This window comes from Alternaria arborescens, assembly GCF_004154835.1.
Source record: "Alternaria arborescens strain FERA 675 chromosome Unknown contig_17, whole genome shotgun sequence".
NCBI lineage: Eukaryota > Fungi > Ascomycota > Dothideomycetes > Pleosporales > Pleosporaceae > Alternaria > Alternaria arborescens.
The window spans coordinates 373,057-392,541 of record NW_021167872.1 but is presented as its reverse complement, the minus strand read 5'-3'; the positions used below and the strand labels follow the sequence as shown (position 1 = coordinate 392,541).

Genomic DNA, 19,485 nt, shown 5'->3' with positions numbered 1-19,485 from the left:
TTTGTCACTCGCATCAATTCCTCTTTTTACTCGTCTCTGGCTTTGTTCATTGATTTGGAGGAGATGGTACATATGATTCCAGGGTGCAACTTGCATTTGTGGCCGTCCACAGCCCTTCCAAATCTCAAGGCCTTATCTTCCAATAGCAAACAACAAGGTGTCAGTCATGTCTAGCGACAACGGTCAACGCCCTCCAACCGCCGGAAACACTGGCAGAGATGACCCACCACCCGCTTCGCGCCCGTTAGAAAACAGGGAAGATATTATCAACAAATGGCTCAAAGATAACTACATCCACTACAATCATCTGGGAAACCCTCTTGCGCTCAAAGTAGATGAATTCATCAAAATTGTTGCAACTCAATCTACGGACCCTGACAATAGTTGGCTAGACAACAATGCACTGGAACTGGCTGCAGTCATTTTGACGATTGAACTGAAAAAACGAAGCGATATAGTCATCGTGCCATCAAGCGCCGCCATCAGCCTGGCCCGCATCGGTCAGTGTATGTGCGGCAAGGATGAGTTTGAGAAAGGTGTTCTTTCGACCGGATGTTATGCTGCTATGAAGAAAGAGAACGTACGATGGATCGTTGTTCCCGTGACGGACGGTATGATTAGCAGAGACGAAAGCTCAATACCCTGCGGCGGTAGACATTGGGGCTTCATGATAATTGACAAGCAGAGAAATGATGCCAGATGGTTAGACGGCCATGTGACACTTGAGAAGAACCGCAAGGGCAAGTGGCGTATAACAAAAATGTATGGTGCAGGATGGGTTGCTGGTAAGATTCTCTGTGGATACGAAAAAGTTATGGATCTCAAGCGAGGGCAATTCACAGCAGCAACACTCAAACATGTCCCTAATGACACCAAAGAAAATAGCTATAAGTTCGATAAAGGCTCAGCGTGTGGACCATGGGTGTTCGCTATGCTTGAATATATACTCGATCACCCGAATTTTCTCACATGCGCGGATGGACTCTACGGCATATTTAGGCACAAAGACAGGCAGAAGCACAGGAGAGCCATGGCCTTTGACTCATTAGCATCGCGCAAGCGCATACAGGAGATTATTCGGGGCGTGGCGGAGAGCAACCTAGGAGATGATGTATTGCCGTACAGGATGAGTACGCGCATTTTGAAGATTCTCAACTATCCTAGCACTGTCGATCTGTTGGTTGGAATCGCTGACTTTAGTCGAAACAAGACACCTCCACCTGAACGTGGCCATAACGGAAATTCGGAGAAGAGGCTTGATGACGATGACGATGATAGCGACGATGATAGCGACGATGATAGCGACGATGATAGCGACGATGATAGCGACGATGATAGCGACGATGATAGCGACGATGATAGCGACGATGATAGCGACTATGATAGAGAAAACAGTGATGAAGCGAACGAAGATCTGCAAAAGGCAATTCAAGAAAGTTTCCGTTCTAACAAAAAGAATTCGGCACAAGGACCTCAAGGAACCCAGGGTCCTACGAAGTCAAGGGAACCTTCAGAGCCTCCAAGGGAACCTTCAGAGCCTCCAAGTGAACCGACTACCTTTCAATCATCCACCTTCAACCTCAGTACACACGGACCCATGCTTGCCGCTGATATCCCAAACTTCGAGCCTATGGAAAGCAATAAGATTAAGGAGTGGAGGGATCTGCTTCCGTCCAACCTTAATCATCTTGTGAGCCAGATGAACATATGGGGCCAGAAAGCTGTTCTCCAAAAGACTTTCGGTGGCTTCGGTAAATTAACCCGACGTCAAAAGCGGTCTTGGCGGGAAAGCCATCCACTGTTCAAGGGCATTGGAAAGGTGGAAATCGAAAATGTAGCTGAAGTGCTGATGGAGAGCGTCAAAAATATTAGTGACGTCTCGCTACAGGGGAGTGTAATGTATTATCCTCAGAGCTACCTGAAAGACTTTGCAGCGCAACGCCCAGTAGACGCAGCAACATTAGAAGCGGGTACGAGGCCTGCGGGAGACAACTTGTATGATGATAGTGACATCTTTGATTACGACGACGAGGCCGAAGAAAACGATTCGATCCCACCACAACCTAAAAAACCAAGTGAGCAACCATCAGGTGTGGATACTTCTATTAAGCGGAAGTATGTAAAGGACAACGCCGATGCGCCCGCAGCGAAAAGACTTAAGTCGTCAAGACCAGACTTTCTCACAATGAAAGATCACGAGCTACCTCTTTGGCTTGCGAGCGTACCTGAAGAGAAGAAAGCTCCGCTGCTTGACTCTGGAAGGAAGTTGATTGATCCAATCCGTGCACGAATTCACCTCGAGGGCATATTCAACGGTACATTCCGAGAATGGGCGGCCGAGGAGTCTTTTTCTGAGGTAAGCAAGGAAGAGATCAAGGAATGGAGAAAGATGGTAGACGGTGAAAAGGGTTTTATTAAAAGTTTGTACCGTAGCGACGATGCAGGCCTGAGAAAATTTCTGAACAAGAAACTGTACCCACTGGAAATGACAGATCTGCCGGATTATAGCCAGGACGAGACGAAATGGCCTGAGCATTGGAGGAAAGGAAAGGAGTAAAGGCGCTGGGAAGTGATAGAGCAGTTTGCTTGTTTCTCTTTCTTTCGATGCACACAAAGATGATATCAGGCTTCATATGTATAGTAGCTTGTACAAAATTGTAAGATAATAACGAACTTGTTGGTCGTTTTCGGTTTGATTGAGACCTAAACATGTGATGGCTCACAAGCTGCTCTGTAGTGGTGAGATGAAAGACTCGTGTACACCTATGCTAAAGATGTGTTGAAGCCACTTCTTATCATCTAGGTGTGATCAGACTCTCACTCACGGCATCTGGGAGTATAGCAAACTTACCTTTTGCGGCAACATGCCAAGAAGACGATAACTTGTCTTGGTTTCCTGTCCTGTTTTTGGGCGCGAATGAGAAGGCCTGTTCAGGACTTCACTTCTCGACGGGCGTGATCTTGGGTAGCGCGTCCCGCAGCTCTTCCCTATCCTTATCGGTCGGGACAAGGCCAAATTTCTCTTCAGCCCTGTCGGATATGTATAGACCAGCGCCCGCGTAGGCCATGACGCCCACGCCGATTATCATGCGCGTCTTGGGCGGTATGCCCTTGAACCATCTATGTGAGTGTTAGTCGTATAAAATTACACGATCATAACGTGCACGTACTGCCAGACAGACATGTCAAGGATGAGAATGTGCAACTGCGCTGCAGTGGTGTCACAGAGTTCGGGATGACGACGCATAGAGGGTCAGTGCCAAGCCTAGAGGAACTCTCAGACTCCAGCGCGACACAACCATATCGTTCCCATGCACCTAGCGCATCTTGAAATCACGATCAACCATATAGAAAAGCCTGTATTCTCCTCCCACGCGCAGGTCGTTCCTTTGGAGCCAAGCCTGGCATGATAGCTTGGGACGTTGGACATCGATTGCCGCACCTCCGCACCAGCTCCGCACCTTGAGAACAGATGTGCGCGCTATTACCACCCGCTTCTTGAGCGCATCCGGCAGCACCATAAGGCTCCTACCACTCTCCAACTATGCCCGGCTTCCGCCGCTGGGGCAAGTCGAAATTCGAGCGCAATCCCGAGTCGTCGTTCAAGCTCCTCGCAGCCATCATCGTCATCACACTGTACCTCCTCATCAAAGAGTTCCAGAACCCGACTGTTCGAGACAGGGGTATACCGGCGTTTGGGGCACAGATCCAGCATGCAGACTGGAATGGAACAGGCAAGGCGGAAGAGGCACGGGCGAAGAGCGTGCGGGATGCCATGAAATATACCTTCTGGAAGTACAAGGAGAACGCCTGGGGCTGTGACGACATTCTCCCTGTGTCGGGAGGCAATTCCTCGTCCAGAAATGGGTGGGGTGCTTTCATTGTGGACTCGGCGAGCACCTTGGCCCTGATGGGACTATGGGACGAGCTGGCGCATTCTTTGGAGCATATACTGGCTATCGACTTCACCGAAGCGAAGGACCTCGTCGACCCTTTTGAAACCACAATACGATACTTGGGCGGGCTCTTGTCTATTGTGGACATGTACGACGTTGGGCTCATCCCGGAGGATATACTGAGCGAAGAGGCACGCGACCTTGTACTCGAGCATGCTGTCACTCTAGCAGGGAAGCTTGCCCCAGCATACGATACTCCCACAGGCATGCCGTGGCCTCGTGTCGACTTCGACACAGAACAGGGCGAACCAGACCCTTCTTGGGTCTTCAGCGACGACCCAACAAAACACGGCTACGACGAGCATCCCGCCATAGGCCCTGCGCGGACCGGCTCCTCCATACTCGAGAACCGCATCCTGACCAGATTAACTGGCGACCCCATTTATACGCAGAACTCGACAAATGCATGGGCACCCCTTGTGTGGTCCAACTGGAAGACACCATGGCCTGGTATGGTCGATGCGCCCATCGATATCATGACAGGAGAGCCAGTGGGTCGCCAAAGGCACTGGGACGGGGGACATGATTCCTACTACGAATACCTTGTCAAGATGACACTCTTGGCCCCTCGGACAGATCCTCATATCGGCACATACAAGCGACGCTTTACCGACGCAGCCTACTCCCTACGCAAGCATCTCAGTTCCCGGTCCGCACCTGCACCTGATCACTACATGCAGCACTTGTACATTGGGCGCCATAACGACAAGCTGTACGAGAATCAGCAAGGACACCTCGCCTGCTTCGCACCCGGTACTATTCTCCTCGCCTCCCGACTTTACGACCAACCCTACCTCCGAACCTTCGCGCTCGCGCTCCTCGAGGGCTGCCGCCACTCGTATGCCTCTACACCTACGAAGATCGGTCCTGAGACCTGGGCCTGGATACCCAAGTTCGGATACGACGATCCGCACTTTGTCCCAGAAACCGCACGTCAAGAGCGAGAGGCCATGAAGAGCGGCATCTGGTCGCTGGAACCAGCATACAAAGGCCGGCCCGAGTATGTGGAAAGTCTCTTCTACGCATGGCGCATAACGGGCGATCAACGGTACCGTGAATGGGCCTGGGAAGCCTTCTCAGCTATGGAGAAGCATTGCAAAGCGCCATTCGGCTACGCACAACTTGCCGACGTGTACGATACGCATACGAAGGGCGAGGATAGATGGGTAGACATGCAAGAGAGCTTCTGGGCAGCGGAAACGTTAAAGTACCTCTGGCTCACATTCTCGGACGTTGAGGTTGCAAGCTTAGATAGCTGGGTGTTCAGTACTGAAGGCCATCCGTTCCGCATGATACGGTAAGATACGTCGTAACGGCACACTTTGGAACAAGAGAGTAGGGTTGTAGCATATTCATCAGGACAAAGGCGACAAAACAAGGCATAGAAGGCCACGGGAGCCTCCAACAGGTGAAGGGGGCAGTTCAAAAATAGAGCGCTGTCAAAGCAGCGACAGCAATGGCGCAATGATACCCTGAGTCAGATTCGCATCAATAAAAAGGTTAAGAACATTACAAGCTCCGTTTGCTTCCTAACCATCTCTCTTATCTCCCGCAGCCTGTCGCTTTGCTGGCTCATGGCACCCATCTTCAAACTTCAGTTGTTGACTGTTTATTGCACTTGTACGTACTGTCCAAGCTGTTCTCAATCAAAAGTAAAGTGAGACCTAGTACAGTTGGGTAGTACGAACGGTCGAGTGTTGAGGACATTCAATACAGACATCTGTCAGGAAGAGTAATTTTGAGCAAAGGTATGACAGCAAAGGACATCGCGTAGCTGTGTTTATAGGCAACATGCCCCTTCCTGGCGAGAACAAGATGTTTCTACCAGATAGCTGAGGTTGACAGTGGGGAAAGATTTCCTCCAACTTTCAGCGTCTTGTAGCTCTTAAAATCGATTTCAGAGGTGTATTCGGCCAGTGTATATGCAAACTACACTTTTGCGATAATAAAGAAAGAAAAGGGGAGACAGGTATACTCATGTACTGTATATGGTAGAGAACTTCAGTTCTCGTCTGCAACTGAAAAATACGCGTCAGGAGTGGGTGCAAATGATTAAAGGAACATTATGATGAGTTTTGCCTTCGAATGTAGATCAAGATGGGAACTGTGAACGTGTGGTTCAAGACCGTCGTTTTCTCTTATATTCTGCTTTACGTTGTCTTCATCGTGTGCGGCACTGATATCCAAATATCACTACTCGTCAATATAAAAACATCTTCAGCAATTTTCCGTCTCCGCAATTCGAATCTTCTTCGCTAAATTCGATTCATAGTGCGGTGAAGCAACTAGTTATCCTAACTTTGAGAGTGTTCACGCTTGCTGGTCCAGCTGATGCATTCTAAACACGTGCAGCTCAGTTTCTGGTGACTAATGAACATCTCGTATACTTCACGCGCACTTCTAGGAGAACGCCATTAGAGAAAAATCTTGATATAACGACAAATAATTCTGATAAACATGGAAGAAAGCTCAGCAGTAATGGCATCAACCACCACCACCGCCACCATCGCCGCCACCAGCACCACCATATCCTCCGCTGTCACCACCAGCACCACCATAAAGAGCCCAGCCGGAATGAGTTCCACCGCATCTCGAGCTCGGCCTCACCACTTCCATAACTTTGGCATGTGCTTGCTTTTTGATGTTGGTCATCGTATGCGTAGGGCCACGAGATTTTGCTAGCTTCATCGAGTCGCCGCTTCCACTGCGTTCTGCTCCAATAGATTTGCTCGACATACAGCCCATTACTGACGATCGCCGTGGTTTTCTACTCAGATTGACGCTTTGTCGAACCGGCCTAACCTAGATAAGTGATTATATAGGGTGAATAGGCGATACAGCTATACGCACAAGAAGTAAGCGGTGACTGGTGAGCTTGAATAGTGAGCTTGCTATCGACGAAGCGATCGCTGACCAGAAGTATCTACACGAAAGAACTGGGTCATGACTACTGATGGCATGCTATCATATATCATCTCCACGTCGAATACAGCTGGGGAGCCTGGGCTGATTCCAGGAGCACAGAAGGTCTTGTGACGACGCCTGTGGCTTGCGCCTATCTGTTATCGCGTAAAGTTTTACGCAGCAAAAATTGGCTGCAACTCGGGTCCCGACTTTTGACAATAAGAAACTGCACACACTTTGAATACTGGAACCATATATTTGAGGCGGTAATTGATGCTGGGGATATAAACGATAGAACAAGAGATGTAAAAGCGAAAGCAGACTATCGCTAAGATCAAAGCGGAAATAAACCGCGCTGGAACCACGAACTACGGAAGAATTTCGGGACACCATCTGGATGCAGTAATCGGAGGCGTACAAATAGGCTTTCTGTGGGTTTTGTCCGAAAGTCTGCCCTGTGACGTGCAGCAGACTGGGCCTCGGCACGGACGGACATTGGACGCGACCACCGAGACGGAGCCATTGGCTAGTCAACAATGCCCGATCGTCCGGTCTGGAGGATATGCCTCCGAAGAGAGGCCGCATGATGTGTGCGGCGTTTGATGCATGATAGGAAGTCCGGTGAGACGGCGAGGATACATGCAAGCGCAATCGGCGCTGATTGGTGCCGAGTCGGGATGATGGAAATAAATGTTTCGTACCCAGTGCCAGACCTCCATACGCGAGGGCACAAGGCTTTTGATATACCTTGGTTCAGACCGCACCCATGAGAAACTTCCAGTGGAAATCGCTACTGGTGATGTCGAGCGAAGGAGTTACGTCCCGCAAGCTCGGCAGCTTTTCCACCCCATTGGTAGAGCCATTGCCATTAATCTTAGGAAGAGCTAGGTTATGGAGCAGGGAGACAGTCCGTCCTGAGCAAGTCGCAAGTTCAAACGTATTGCCGTTTGGGCTTCCCCTGCCAACTGCATCGTGTAATGCTAGTCTCATCACCGATGTGATACGTCGAAACCGCTCAAACGCGTCTTCATGAGCGTCCTGGGCATCGCGAGGGCGAGGCATTTGCGAAGATAATTGTTCGCGGAAATAGTCGAACGACTTTGCGATCTGCAGTTCACCAGCATCCCAGCCCGGCATGGGTGAAGCATGAATTGCCAGCTTGTTCAAGCTAGTGATGGTGTTTATCAAGTTCAGCCAATCGATCAACGATACTGAATCGAAATGCTTGGTTGGAAGCTTTGTGCTGTTGTCGAGGAACTGTTCAGTCGACCGCACCAAGGTAACGCGTAGTGATAACTGGAAGCCTGAAGCCCAGGGTGTACTATCGCGATCCACGAGATCAATGGAAGCAGCGGTCCGATACAGATGTATGCGTGCTGCAAGCTGTAGCCATTGCAATATTGCTAGCGATGAATCAGTAACTATGCATCCTATCGTGGCATGGTTACTTACTGAAGTCATTTGCTTGCAGTTTGGACGCAAGACGGATGTTGTCCCATTTGTCACTCAATCGTTTGACCTGAGTACGAACCACGACCGCTTGCTCAGATTGATTACGAAAAGTCTCCTCCACGTCTTCCATGTATTGGCAGACATCAGTCAGTATTGGAAGCACCGCGTCCGACGTGTTCTCCCAGGAAGAAGCTAGTTCTGACGCGTAGTTCCGGAGTGTACTGGTATGCGACATAGCCCTTGCCTTTCCGGGCTCCATCAGACCTAGGTTGGAAGACAGGTAGTAGCATCCCAAATAGGCACGCTTGGCTTCCCTATCTCTTGGGTTTTCCTTTTGTAGAGGACTCCTCACAGTCCTGGATATGCTGTCTAAGCCTAAGTCGTGTGCTATACCCAAGCACAGCTGAAGGAGCATAGTGATTGAAACAGCCTGGACGTCCATGTAGTGGTGATGCCAAGCTATGAAGACCAAGAGTCCTTGCAGAAGGTCTAGAGTCTTTTCACCTTTCATAATCCGGACCATAACCACCTTGCGGAACTCCAGGCTCAGTGCTCTCTGAAGCGAGACGGAATCATAAGAGGAAACTGTCAGCACGGCAAACATCAACATTGGCCGGCTCTGAAAGAGATCCTGGCAGCGGCATTCTCTTGGTAATGATACGAAGGGGAAGAAGTCGACCATGTTACGGTACGTATCCAGCAGCATCTGCATATGCACTAAGCTGATGGATCTGATGACAGGATCCAGTCGACCAAGGTAAGACAACGTATCGTTCATCGAATCCCAGAATGGCGCAGAAGTCTCAGATTGATTCGCGTGAGCCGGAAGAATGGAAGTTCTGGGGGCCGACGACATGGACACAGGCTGAGCGGCAATTGGTGTTGGCGTCGGCATTTGCTGTGAGGAATCTAACAGCTGCGAAGGGATTGTAGCCACCGAGGGGAGACTACACTGCGTTGGAGTGGGTGCCATTGTTGCAACGATAGCAGATAACTTGTCCAACTTCTTGTCGAAGTCGCGCAGTTTGGTGGGTGTTTGGCCATCGCTGCGCGCCTTTGCTGGCCGTCTGCGCGCAACATGTTCCACACATTCGACTCTGGCCTTTTGGCATCTGGGGCACGTGTCATTCGATGTGGAGCAGAAATACAGTTGGGTAAACAAACCTCTGGCAAATGGCGGGCGTGTCAGATGGGACGCAGCGAACCTTGTGCTTTCGACAGCGCTCGCACGCAAAGGCGTTTCCTATTCTTCCTTCTTTTGCGTCCATGGCGGGGACTGAATTGGCAGTCCTAGGAGAAGGAGAGCCATCGGCCTCCGGCTGTGCGCTCATGTGGGGAAGTCCGATCATGTGGTGTGCCAAGTCCGGGGTCGAGCTTCGGTCGTGAATTGAGTGCCTCAAACGCGCGTAACGGGTGCACCAGAGATCAACGCTATGCTGACAGGGCAGTTGACAGTGCCGCAAGCCATTGCATTGGAACAAGAGCCTTTGAAATGGGTTCCGCCGAGGGTGTGTCCATGTGGCGGTGCGAAATGAATAAAGATACCTCGGGTAGTGTATGTCGGTATATTAATGGTCCGCTGGGAACCGGTTGCTTACTCCCGACAGCCTGGGGCGTGAAAGCCGCCTAATTGCCCTGACGGAACTGGTCCGAAGCTCCATTCGGCACCAGTGCTTGATACCGTCAACGTTGCGCCTTAAATTGAATGGACGACGATGGTGATGGCCTACAACGCTGGCGATAGCAAGCGGCGCGACGCTACTGTCATAGTGTCCTTGCGCTTCTCCGCCGGAAATTTAATCATGACTCACCTCTAGTGTCCCAAACCACGAAATGCCCTCGAGAGCTCATCGCGATTATCAAAAAGGCTTTGCCGGAAAAATAGGATGGGGGCAGAGGCCGGCGCTGCTACTTGTCGATGTTTGTAACGCCTACTGGAGCGACGCCAGTCCATTGGACACCAAATCGAACCCTGCGTCTGCGGCGGCGCCCGCGTCCATCGCAAAACTCGTCGCTGCCGCACGCCAAGGCAAGGTGCCGTTGATCTGGACGCGAGTCGAATACACGGAACCAGACATGTCGGATGCAGGACTTTTCTACAGCAAAGTACCGCTACTGAAGCTGTTCCAGACCGGCTGCGGCAACGGCCTTGAAAAATGGATTCCGGGACTAGAGCCTGCTGCTGGCGAAGTCGTTGTCTGCAAGCGTTACCCGTCCGCCTTCTTCGCGACCGACCTCGCTACACAGCTCCAGCTCTTCAACGTCGATACTGTCATAATCTGTGGCGTCAGTACAAGTGGTTGTGTGCGCGCGACTGCTCTTGACGCGATGTGTTATGGGTTTCGACCGATGGTGTGGACCGACTTGGCAACACATGAGTCGCTGTAAACGTCACTAACAATTTCACCAGGTCGTTGAAGAAGCATGTGGTGACAAGTCCCCTGCTGTCCACGATGCGAACATTGCCGATATCAACGCGAAGATGGCTGATGTCGTTTTTGAGGATGAGGCAATCGAGAAACTGGAGGCTGGATGGCAGTGAGTGTACTGCGCCGCAGAACCCGTCCCAAGGAGTGCAGCTCTGGCCGCTTTCTGCGAGTCGTTCGTAGTCGCTCACGGTCTGTTCAAGCTTGCCTCAGTGATGGCGAGCGGGCACACCAAGAACGATATATGGACATAGCAAGCACCACAAGTCCAAATGGTACATATACAATTATTGGGTATACCTGCAACTCAAGCTATGTATAGACATGACCAAACGACGCACGATTCGTAGAACGTAGTCCCAGTATCTGGCCTCAAGGGAGAGCCTGAAGCGTGGCACAGTGGTGGGTTCTTTCTCATTTTCCCGCCTTGCTTTGCAATTGCACACGTTGGGAATTGATTCCACTTCGACCAGCAAACGTTTCTTCACACTTTACTTTATCTCACTGTCTATCTTCAGGACGTACCACACTTTCACTTGAAATTGCTCACATCACTAGCCGACGAAGCCTACCCACGACTGTCCACCCCTAGAGCGTATTTACGCGTTTGCTATCGAACACATAGTCACATTCCCTGGATTCACCTTTCAGGCTATGGTAACTTGGGAGGCGACAAGAGACTATAACTAGCTCAACAATACCAATAGCTTCTCAACCCTGCCGAGAAGATCTCTCAAACACTACCACGAAAGCGATCTCTAGCATGTCTCAAGAAAAAGCAATCTACCCGATATTGCATCACACTCCCGATCCTGGTGCAGAATCGATACCCAACTGTCTGTGGGAATGCTACAGGTGCAGAAGAAGATGAGAGACAAAAGAGCTCGGCAACATGTGCATCGATTGCAGTAATAAGTACTGTATTGATTGCTGCCAACTTGCCGATTAGTTGATGTACAATCGTGTATACTGTCTCAATGTCAAGGAGCATGGTAGTAGAAGGTGCAAGGTGCGTCAATATGCATTGTCTGGCTAGAACTCAGCAGCATGGCAGAAGAGTATGAACAGCAACACATTCAATGGATCAGACAAGGTGTGCTAGATGTGTTCGTTGGCGGGCGTTTATGTGCTATGGGTAAGTGTGATACGTGGGAAACCCCACTAGTACACATTCCCTCCCAGTTCTCCAAACCTTCAAAGGTAACATGCTCATGTTTCATTACTCCCCCCTTTCCCAGCCGCGTTCTCTCACAATACGGTACCTCCGAGACCCCTCCGCTTCGAGGGATAGCATGCCTTTGTTGGATTGCATATCCGCTATGCACTGCTACAGTCTCCGAATAATCTGACCATGGCCTATACGGGCCGCTGGAATAGTGCTTCTCATCACTGACTACCTAACGCCCATGGCAGATTAAAGCCTCCTTGAGAATTCGCCCCGTTAGATTTCTTCGGTCTCCACATGGCAAAGATTGGCGCAGGTGTCATCTCATGCGCGCACTTCCTCCATTCATCACTTGCCTCCGAGTCTTCGTTGTCAAAAGCAACCTTCAACAGAGACTGGAAACCGAATTTGTCGTAAAGCGGCTTGCCCATGCTAGATGCTTCCATCCAACATTCGAGGTCAAGCCCGTCAGCGCGTGTGATGCCAACATGCATGAGAAGAGAGCCAACGCCACGATTTCTATGAGCGGGATCCACGGCCATCCAATTGAGTGCTGATCATAGGTCAGCGGCAGGATGAAGATGATTCCTTTGATTCGTACAATCATATTTTTTAACCCAAAGATAGCGCGTTTGGAGAAAAGAAGAGGTGCTCCACTTACCACAATGGGGCCGCGTCATCCAATTCGCGCGCGGCCTGTACACCTGATTGAGAATTGACTCACAGAACCTCCGATGTTCGCCTTCGGGCCACCAAGGCGCGGTCAACTTTGGTATGCCTGCGACAAATGGGTTGGATGTCGAAATTACCCATTGCGAACAACCAATAGTCTTTTTGGTGACTGTATCGAAAGCATAGAACCAATGGCTCGCGTTGTCGGCTTGGTGCTGTGTCCAGATGCGTTGTTTCGATTCAGCGACGGCAGCTTCGCGATGAGCCGTTGTGTAGCCAAGAACCGGAAAGAAGAGTTGCATAAACGGCTCGTAAGGTGTGTAGTTTGCAGCCCAAATAACGTTTATTATCTCATCCAGCTCTTCTTTTGTCTTTGCTTCTCGAATCACGTATCGTTGTCCCATTGCTGCTGACCGGTGTTCTGGTCAAGCGGCTCAAGCCATGGCGACATCGGACAGGTAAAGTAGTTTGCAACTACGCTACCTCGCCGCCGCTACCCATTGACAGCGCAATCGGAGATATAGCTTGACCCAAGTATTGGACATCGTAGATTGCCGTGTTAGGGTGAAGTATCCCAACAAGGAAGGTACCGTTGACACATTTAGCGTCTTGGCGAGGCTGGCAAGTAACAGCCTTGCGCCCCAGCACACCTCCCCAGATAGCCCCTCACCTTTCACACATGTTCCAGCCACTCGGTAACACTTGTATCGCTATCGCCATCTCCATCTGCTTGCGACCTTCCTCGATTGTACGGGGCGGGAAGATGGCTTTCTGGGCGATGTAACGATGAACCGAGGCTGGTCGCGTCGCTATTCATTCATGGTCCGAGCTCGGAGCGTTGTGGTTGGGGGACGTTCTCGTCGGGACATACTTGCGACATATGTTTGTGCAACTGCAGACGAGTTTTGGTTACACACAATGGACGCACCCCGTCTTATGGAGGCGCGGAGGCTGGCTTCCTACCTCCACTTCACAAAGCGCATCGAAGAATGGAGCGGCCTCCAGCATATCAGCCAGTATGCAGCGATGAACAGGAAGAGATCTCAGCTGATTTGGAAGACAAGAGGGGCGTGTCGTGGGACTCTAAGAGTACTGAAATCATCCCGACTAACACACGAAGCTTCGTCGTGTACATGTCTCTTCTGCTGCTTTCTCTTTCAGCGAATATCTTACTCGTGATGGAAAATGCAAAGCTCCGTATCGCGCACATTCCAGCCAAGAGTAACTATAGTAAGCAAGGAGCCATCTAAGTCTCATTCTAGCTTACACATTTCGAAGGTGGACTAGCCTACGACACAACTGTGCCATATCACGCGATGACGGAGTACTGGCATCCGAACGCCAGTGATAGTGATATGGAGGCAGCATGGGACTCTATAAACACCAACGCTATGGCAATCACGCTCGAAGACGGATTCGCAAAACGTATGAGTCTACCTCCCTCTACTCGATTCCCATGGGATACTGAGCGAAGCATCTACTATATCAAAGGGATCCATGATCTGCATTGTCTCGTACGTATCTACAAGCTAAGCTGTACTTTAAATCGCTAACTCTCCCAGAAACTTGTCCGCAAAGCCATCGCCTCAAAGCACAAGGGTGACCCCCGGCCCTTCAATCTTCTTCACATCTACCACTGTCTCGATGGCCTTCGCCAGGATATCATGTGCACTGCGGACGATACACCAATGCCAGCTCCAGTTGCGCCCCAAGGGGGTGATGACCAGCTTCGACGGTGCCGTGACTGGGATAAGCTGATCTCATGGGCCACGCGTCCTGACCAACATGCTTGTTACGAATTCGACGATTACCGCGAAGCGACAAACACCCTGGAGAACTTCGCCTTCTGTCCACCGGAATCGCCATACCGGAAGTTTCAGGAGGCTTATTTCCAGTATCACGGACACAAAGATGCATATGAACAGAGTGTTGACAGAGAAGAAATTGTGGTGTTCTAAAGCTGTGACTGGAACATAACTAAGAGAAGAATGGCATGAGGACGGATTTGATTTTTTGCGCCAATTAAAATACGATTGTACCTTTCTTTGACTTTGACCGCAGTAAGAAAGACCGGTTGCTGTCAAAGTTCCGATAGATATGCGACCTGATATCGTTGGAGGCTACACCACATAATCAGCCTCAGCCCTGAGCTGCCGAACGTCATGGATCGGAAGTTTGTGTACTTTTAAAAATTCGTGGCCACGGGAAGTATCTAATTCGCTCTGTATATCACTGGACGGTCAATGTTATGGTCGCAGATCATCGACGAGTCTCTTGAACTGACTACAAGGCGAGAATGCAAGAAGCGCAGTGCAACGCTGATACGGAACCGGACGATTGTTGAAAGTGCCTGGGCTACCTCAAAGGCGTGCGTGTCTGAAACGTCGGGATGTCTTGATCACATACGAGAAGCAATGGTTCCGAAGATGCTACACTGGGTTCAAAGGAGTTCATACATATATTCCGTAGCGAAGGGCTGGAACCACACCATCTCATACACCACTTTCGCATTTGTAACCTTTTCCCTGAAGTAAGTAGGAATGCTCAAAAGGGTATGAACCTTCTAATGATGAGCAGCACCAAAAAGAGGAACTGAACATATTGTCTGCGATCCAACCACCATGCACATCACTACCGGTTTAATTCCGCTACTTGCCTCTGCGGTGGGCATCACTGCAGCTCCAACAACCCTGCATTCTGTCGCACGAGCCGTACCAGATATCAATGAAGTCGCCCGCAACCCGGCACCTATCGATGATAGAGTCAATTGGGATGATCACGGCAAACCGACACTTGGCGATATCAGTCACCTCAGTCAGGATGATATCAAGAAGCTTAAAGAACTCATAAAACATCTCCTTGGCGGCAGAGCGGTTGCTGATGCTGACAGCATTATCGTGGAGAGAAGCGTCCCTGATTTCCATCACCCAGCGAAGAACCCTGTGGAGATTCGTCCGTAAGCATCTTGAGTTGAAGTACGAGCTCATGCTTTGTGGGATCCCGATCCAAGCAACATGTCAAGTTCCCAAGCTTGACTAAACTCGACGCATCTCACATTTGTTACGTACATGGAAGAGATGGAATTCTTCAGTCTCAAGCATGAGTCTCGAAGAGCGATGTAGCAGCATAACAGAATACGAACATCCATCACTTCACCGCTGCTTACGTGGGTTTTATCATTCGGCCTTGACCTTTGAACATCCGCCTTGGCGGCTGCCACAAACTTCTTTGTGCAACAATCTGTGAACAGCCGCCATATCTGACAGATAGCGCCACCGTTGCGGCGGCCACCCGAATGCGATTTCGCCTATTGATGAGACACCACACAAGGTTATGCTGTCAAATGTTCCACTGCCGGATTGCGCTACCACTTTTCAATCACGCGGTTACAAACAGACGCGGTACTGCGCCGAGTCCGATGTGTCGCAAGGTTCCACTAAGGTTAGCAGACCTTGGAGCAGGCTAGCAAGCGATTGCAGATTGACGAGCCTCCTACAAGCTGTCAAGCTAATATACCGGCTTCTCTGATGCAGCTTACTATTCTAGCGCCCGACGTGTACCTTGAACTAACTTGCCAGCGTCTGTTAGCCTCACCAGACCTAGGCCGTGTAACAAAACGCCTGCCTTCACAAGGAGGCAGGTTCAGCCGAGTATACACAGATATCTAGTCATCATTGCGTACTGGACGCTTTATTTTGTTACACTTGTACAACGCTGTCCGACCGCTTGTCAGCCTAGTAAATCTTTGCCCAGCCAGCTCCCAATCTAATTGGCCTCTCTCGTTTGCAAGTATGTGTCGCCTTCAAGGTGAAGAGCGGATAACGACAGTGTGTGCTGTACTGGTTTTGAGTGGACCCCAAACGTAGGCTACCTGGCGGTATCTGAAACTATCCCTCTATCAGATGGATAGGCGCATTGGGAACCTTGTTATCCATACTTACCAGCCGTTTAATTGCATGAGTACCAGTACTGACTGGCGCCCTTGCCCACCGCACATTCTGGTGTGTGTGTGTGTGTGTGTGTGTGTGTGTGTGTGTGTGTGTGTGTGTGTGTGTGTGTGTGTGTGTGTCGAGACTGTTTGTTCTTGCTGGCTGTCACTACCCTAAAGTTTTCTTTTGGCGATTTGCGCTGCTCTTTTTGGTGCCCGATCTGATTACAACAAATACGATGCGATGATGGCGCCATCTCTCTTTGTTTCTTTTCATCACCCTGTCCCGCGCCAACCCGGAAGCAATGCAGATGTCGGTCCGTTCGTCAATGTGGTTATTTGGATTCTCTTGATCACTTCCGCTTTGGCGGTCTTGACTAGGCTTATCACGAAGCGTGCACTCAGGAGGAGCCTTGATTTTGACGATGCGTTCGTTCTGCTTGCTTTGGTACGTCATAATGGGTGCAATTGCTCAAGTCTATGGATGTTTTCTTGCTAATTGATCTTGAGTAGCTCGCGAGTATAGGCTCTGGTGCATCGGTCAGCGTGCAGATCGACAGTGGCCTTGGACGAGATATTCATGTGTTGACTGAGCGTCAGATTGTGGTGTATCAGCAAGTAAGCATCTGATTCAGCCTTCTTGAGGCGACGTGTTCATTGATCGCGTTGCAGGCGGAATATGCGAACAAGCTGCTTTACATCGCAACATTATGTTTCGCGAAACTATCCATCATCTCGCTATTAATGATTCTGACTGAGTCGAAACTGCATCGGAATCTAGGCTTGGGTTTGACTGGATTCATCGCATTGTGGAGCGCGCTTTCCGAGGTCGTGTCGGCTTTCCAATGTGGCGCTATAGAGCCGTGGCGCTTTCTTGTTAGGGGAGAAGATTGCTTTGATCTGGTATGTCGCGAAAGTAAGCTGGGATATCTGAGGCTGTTACTGATAATGTATCCAGGCTGCCTTCTGGCAGACGGTGGGTGTCGTCAACATAGTGACAGATTTGGCCTTAATACTGTTCCCAGTACACGTCATCATGACGCTACAGATGAGCACGAGTAAGAAGATCACTATCCTAACATTCTTTGGAGCGCGGTCACTGTAAGACGCAAAAAATTCTGCCATGATCTTCCCCTCCTGACATGTCGCAGAGATATCGTAGCCTCCGCAGTCCAGATGGCTTACCTTCGTGGATTCACATCACCCAACCCGACTAAGGATCTTTGGAAATGGATACTTTTCACACAGATCATCGAGTGCATCACCATTCTCACATCATGTGTGCCTTACCTTCGTCCGCTCCTAGAATCTGTACCATCGGGCCTCTATGGGAGTGACGAGCTCCGACGTCGGGGTACATCCTCAGAACATGGCTATTCGCACAGTAAAAGCTTCTCGTATCAACTCTCAAGCACTACTTCAAAGGTGGGTGCTGGAATAAGACATAGTCATAAGAGTTACACGGAAAGCAACAGAATCAGACGATTCTTACCAATGCTTTCACAAGAGAAGACGACAAACGCCAATTCTGCATCCGGTGTTCCTGGAGGTCCTCATCGTGCTGATGGGGAGATGGACGTTGAAATAACTGCTGTACATCACAAGCGTCATCAGAAGCGGTGGGATGACAAGAGGTGGGAGACAGCCAGTACTGCAAGTCATTCCAAGATCTTAAAGACTACGGTTGTTAGCGCGCAATGGGAGGAAGCGGAGGTGAGGAGTTGTGATGCTTCCAGCGATGAGATCGTGATCATGCATTGAAGCGGATTCGCTAGTTAACCTTTTGCGATATCACCTTCGCCGACTAATGATACCTTGCGACAACCAAATGAGCTATATTTCTTTATGATCTCCGACGTACGGTTTCCCAAAATAACATCTTTGGGGACTTCTCTCGATCAAAAGCACAATCGCACCATTAAACGTTGCCTCATCGTGCTTGAAATGTTTTCCAGTGAGGTGGTATCACAGCCATGCAAGCAATGGGGACTTTCCACTGTGCCATGACCCATGATCCAGGGACATCTTTGAGTCATTCAGCATTATGGGGTGATATCGACCGCCTTGGCTCTCAAGAGACTCTAGTTAAGTGCTTGCCAGTCGTATTCCATTACACTCATACGTCGCACAAGCACGAGAGATCAGGTATAGCAATTGACCAGGTCAACGCCCGATCTCGGATCTCTAATCATACTTGAGTCCGCGCTTGTTCCAGTCAACAAGAGGCCTTGTGCTTCCTTGGGCTTTCGTACTCCGTAGTATGCCGCAAGAGGAGTGTTTCACGCGTGCTGCACCAAGATGTAATGTGGCATGCCAGTACCTGCACATGCTGGCATCCAAGAGTAGACAGAATCATGCAACAAGTATGGTATACACCTACGCAGGCTTCCGACAGCAGTGCAGCGTCTTGACAGACATGCCAGCCAAATCTCAGCTCGCACATCATCCGGTACAAAGCGGCGCATCCCTTCCCAGGTACCTCGCGTGTCGCTTGAGCCGTCGGGTAAGATATCGAGATACGTCATGATAGCCGTTGAAACCACGCGGATGTATTGAGAGGCGGCTTTCCACGTGGGTCGACGATGACTAACCAGCTTCGTGGAACATAAAGTGATCCACTCTCCTTTTATCCTCCAACAACGACAACCCTCTTTGGCCATTTCCGTACCACAACAGATCTGCAGGAAGGCCTCGACTTTCGATCTTTACGGTATGACAGCCGTTATTGTTGCCGCTTGCTACCTGCTTAACCCTTGGTCCACATGTAACTGGATAGCTATGGCAGCCCATCGTCGCACGTTGAGAGACAAGTGCTGACGATGCTAGGTGCCTCTTATTGACTCCTTTTTGTCTTGCAATCGAATGCTCTACCAACCCTCTTGCTAGTTGCAGAAGCTGGAGACGCCGGTTTCCTAGGCATATGCACAGTATGATGACCGGGTGCAGATATGCATTGATCATTCAAGCATAGCCCATGCTGCT

At 50.1% G+C, this 19,485-nt stretch overlaps 9 protein-coding genes across 9 annotated transcripts; 5 read left to right on the top strand and 4 right to left on the bottom strand.

Moving 5' to 3' along the window:
• Positions 1–166: 166 nt before the first annotated feature.
• AA0111_g7565 (hypothetical protein) lies at positions 167–2,557 on the top strand (the record flags this gene model as incomplete). The annotated part of the gene is made up of 1 exon (XM_028653915.1): positions 167–2,557. One exon carries the CDS (start codon positions 167–169, stop codon positions 2,555–2,557), a length of 2,391 nt encoding a protein of 796 aa, XP_028504822.1.
• Positions 2,558–2,939: 382 nt separating this feature from the next.
• Positions 2,940–3,247, bottom strand: AA0111_g7564 (hypothetical protein; the record flags this gene model as incomplete). Its single annotated transcript, XM_028653914.1, has 2 exons — positions 2,940–3,120; positions 3,171–3,247. The coding sequence occupies 2 exons, from the start codon at positions 3,245–3,247 to the stop codon at positions 2,940–2,942; spliced, it is 258 nt and encodes an 85-aa protein (XP_028504821.1).
• A 297-nt stretch (positions 3,248–3,544) lies between these two features.
• Positions 3,545–5,257, top strand: AA0111_g7563 (hypothetical protein; the record flags this gene model as incomplete). Its single annotated transcript, XM_028653913.1, has 1 exon — positions 3,545–5,257. The coding sequence occupies one exon, from the start codon at positions 3,545–3,547 to the stop codon at positions 5,255–5,257; it is 1,713 nt and encodes a 570-aa protein (XP_028504820.1).
• A 1,183-nt stretch (positions 5,258–6,440) lies between these two features.
• Positions 6,441–6,692, bottom strand: AA0111_g7562 (hypothetical protein; the record flags this gene model as incomplete). The annotated part of the gene is made up of 1 exon (XM_028653912.1): positions 6,441–6,692. One exon carries the CDS (start codon positions 6,690–6,692, stop codon positions 6,441–6,443), a length of 252 nt encoding a protein of 83 aa, XP_028504817.1.
• Positions 6,693–7,613: 921 nt separating this feature from the next.
• Positions 7,614–9,580, bottom strand: AA0111_g7561 (hypothetical protein; the record flags this gene model as incomplete). Its single annotated transcript, XM_028653911.1, has 3 exons — positions 7,614–8,263; positions 8,313–9,424; positions 9,477–9,580. The coding sequence occupies 3 exons, from the start codon at positions 9,578–9,580 to the stop codon at positions 7,614–7,616; spliced, it is 1,866 nt and encodes a 621-aa protein (XP_028504906.1).
• A 565-nt stretch (positions 9,581–10,145) lies between these two features.
• Positions 10,146–10,854, top strand: AA0111_g7560 (hypothetical protein; the record flags this gene model as incomplete). Its single annotated transcript, XM_028653910.1, has 2 exons — positions 10,146–10,598; positions 10,723–10,854. 2 exons carry the CDS (start codon positions 10,146–10,148, stop codon positions 10,852–10,854), a joined length of 585 nt encoding a protein of 194 aa, XP_028504905.1.
• Positions 10,855–12,124: 1,270 nt separating this feature from the next.
• AA0111_g7559 (hypothetical protein) lies at positions 12,125–12,979 on the bottom strand (the record flags this gene model as incomplete). The annotated part of the gene is made up of 2 exons (XM_028653908.1): positions 12,125–12,456; positions 12,628–12,979. 2 exons carry the CDS (start codon positions 12,977–12,979, stop codon positions 12,125–12,127), a joined length of 684 nt encoding a protein of 227 aa, XP_028504918.1.
• A 585-nt stretch (positions 12,980–13,564) lies between these two features.
• On the top strand, positions 13,565–14,533 carry AA0111_g7558 (hypothetical protein; the record flags this gene model as incomplete). The annotated part of the gene is made up of 3 exons (XM_028653907.1): positions 13,565–13,805; positions 13,854–14,089; positions 14,138–14,533. 3 exons carry the CDS (start codon positions 13,565–13,567, stop codon positions 14,531–14,533), a joined length of 873 nt encoding a protein of 290 aa, XP_028504919.1.
• Positions 14,534–15,196: 663 nt separating this feature from the next.
• AA0111_g7557 (hypothetical protein) lies at positions 15,197–15,535 on the top strand (the record flags this gene model as incomplete). Its single annotated transcript, XM_028653906.1, has 1 exon — positions 15,197–15,535. One exon carries the CDS (start codon positions 15,197–15,199, stop codon positions 15,533–15,535), a length of 339 nt encoding a protein of 112 aa, XP_028504798.1.
• Between the last annotated feature and the right edge of the window lie 3,950 nt (positions 15,536–19,485).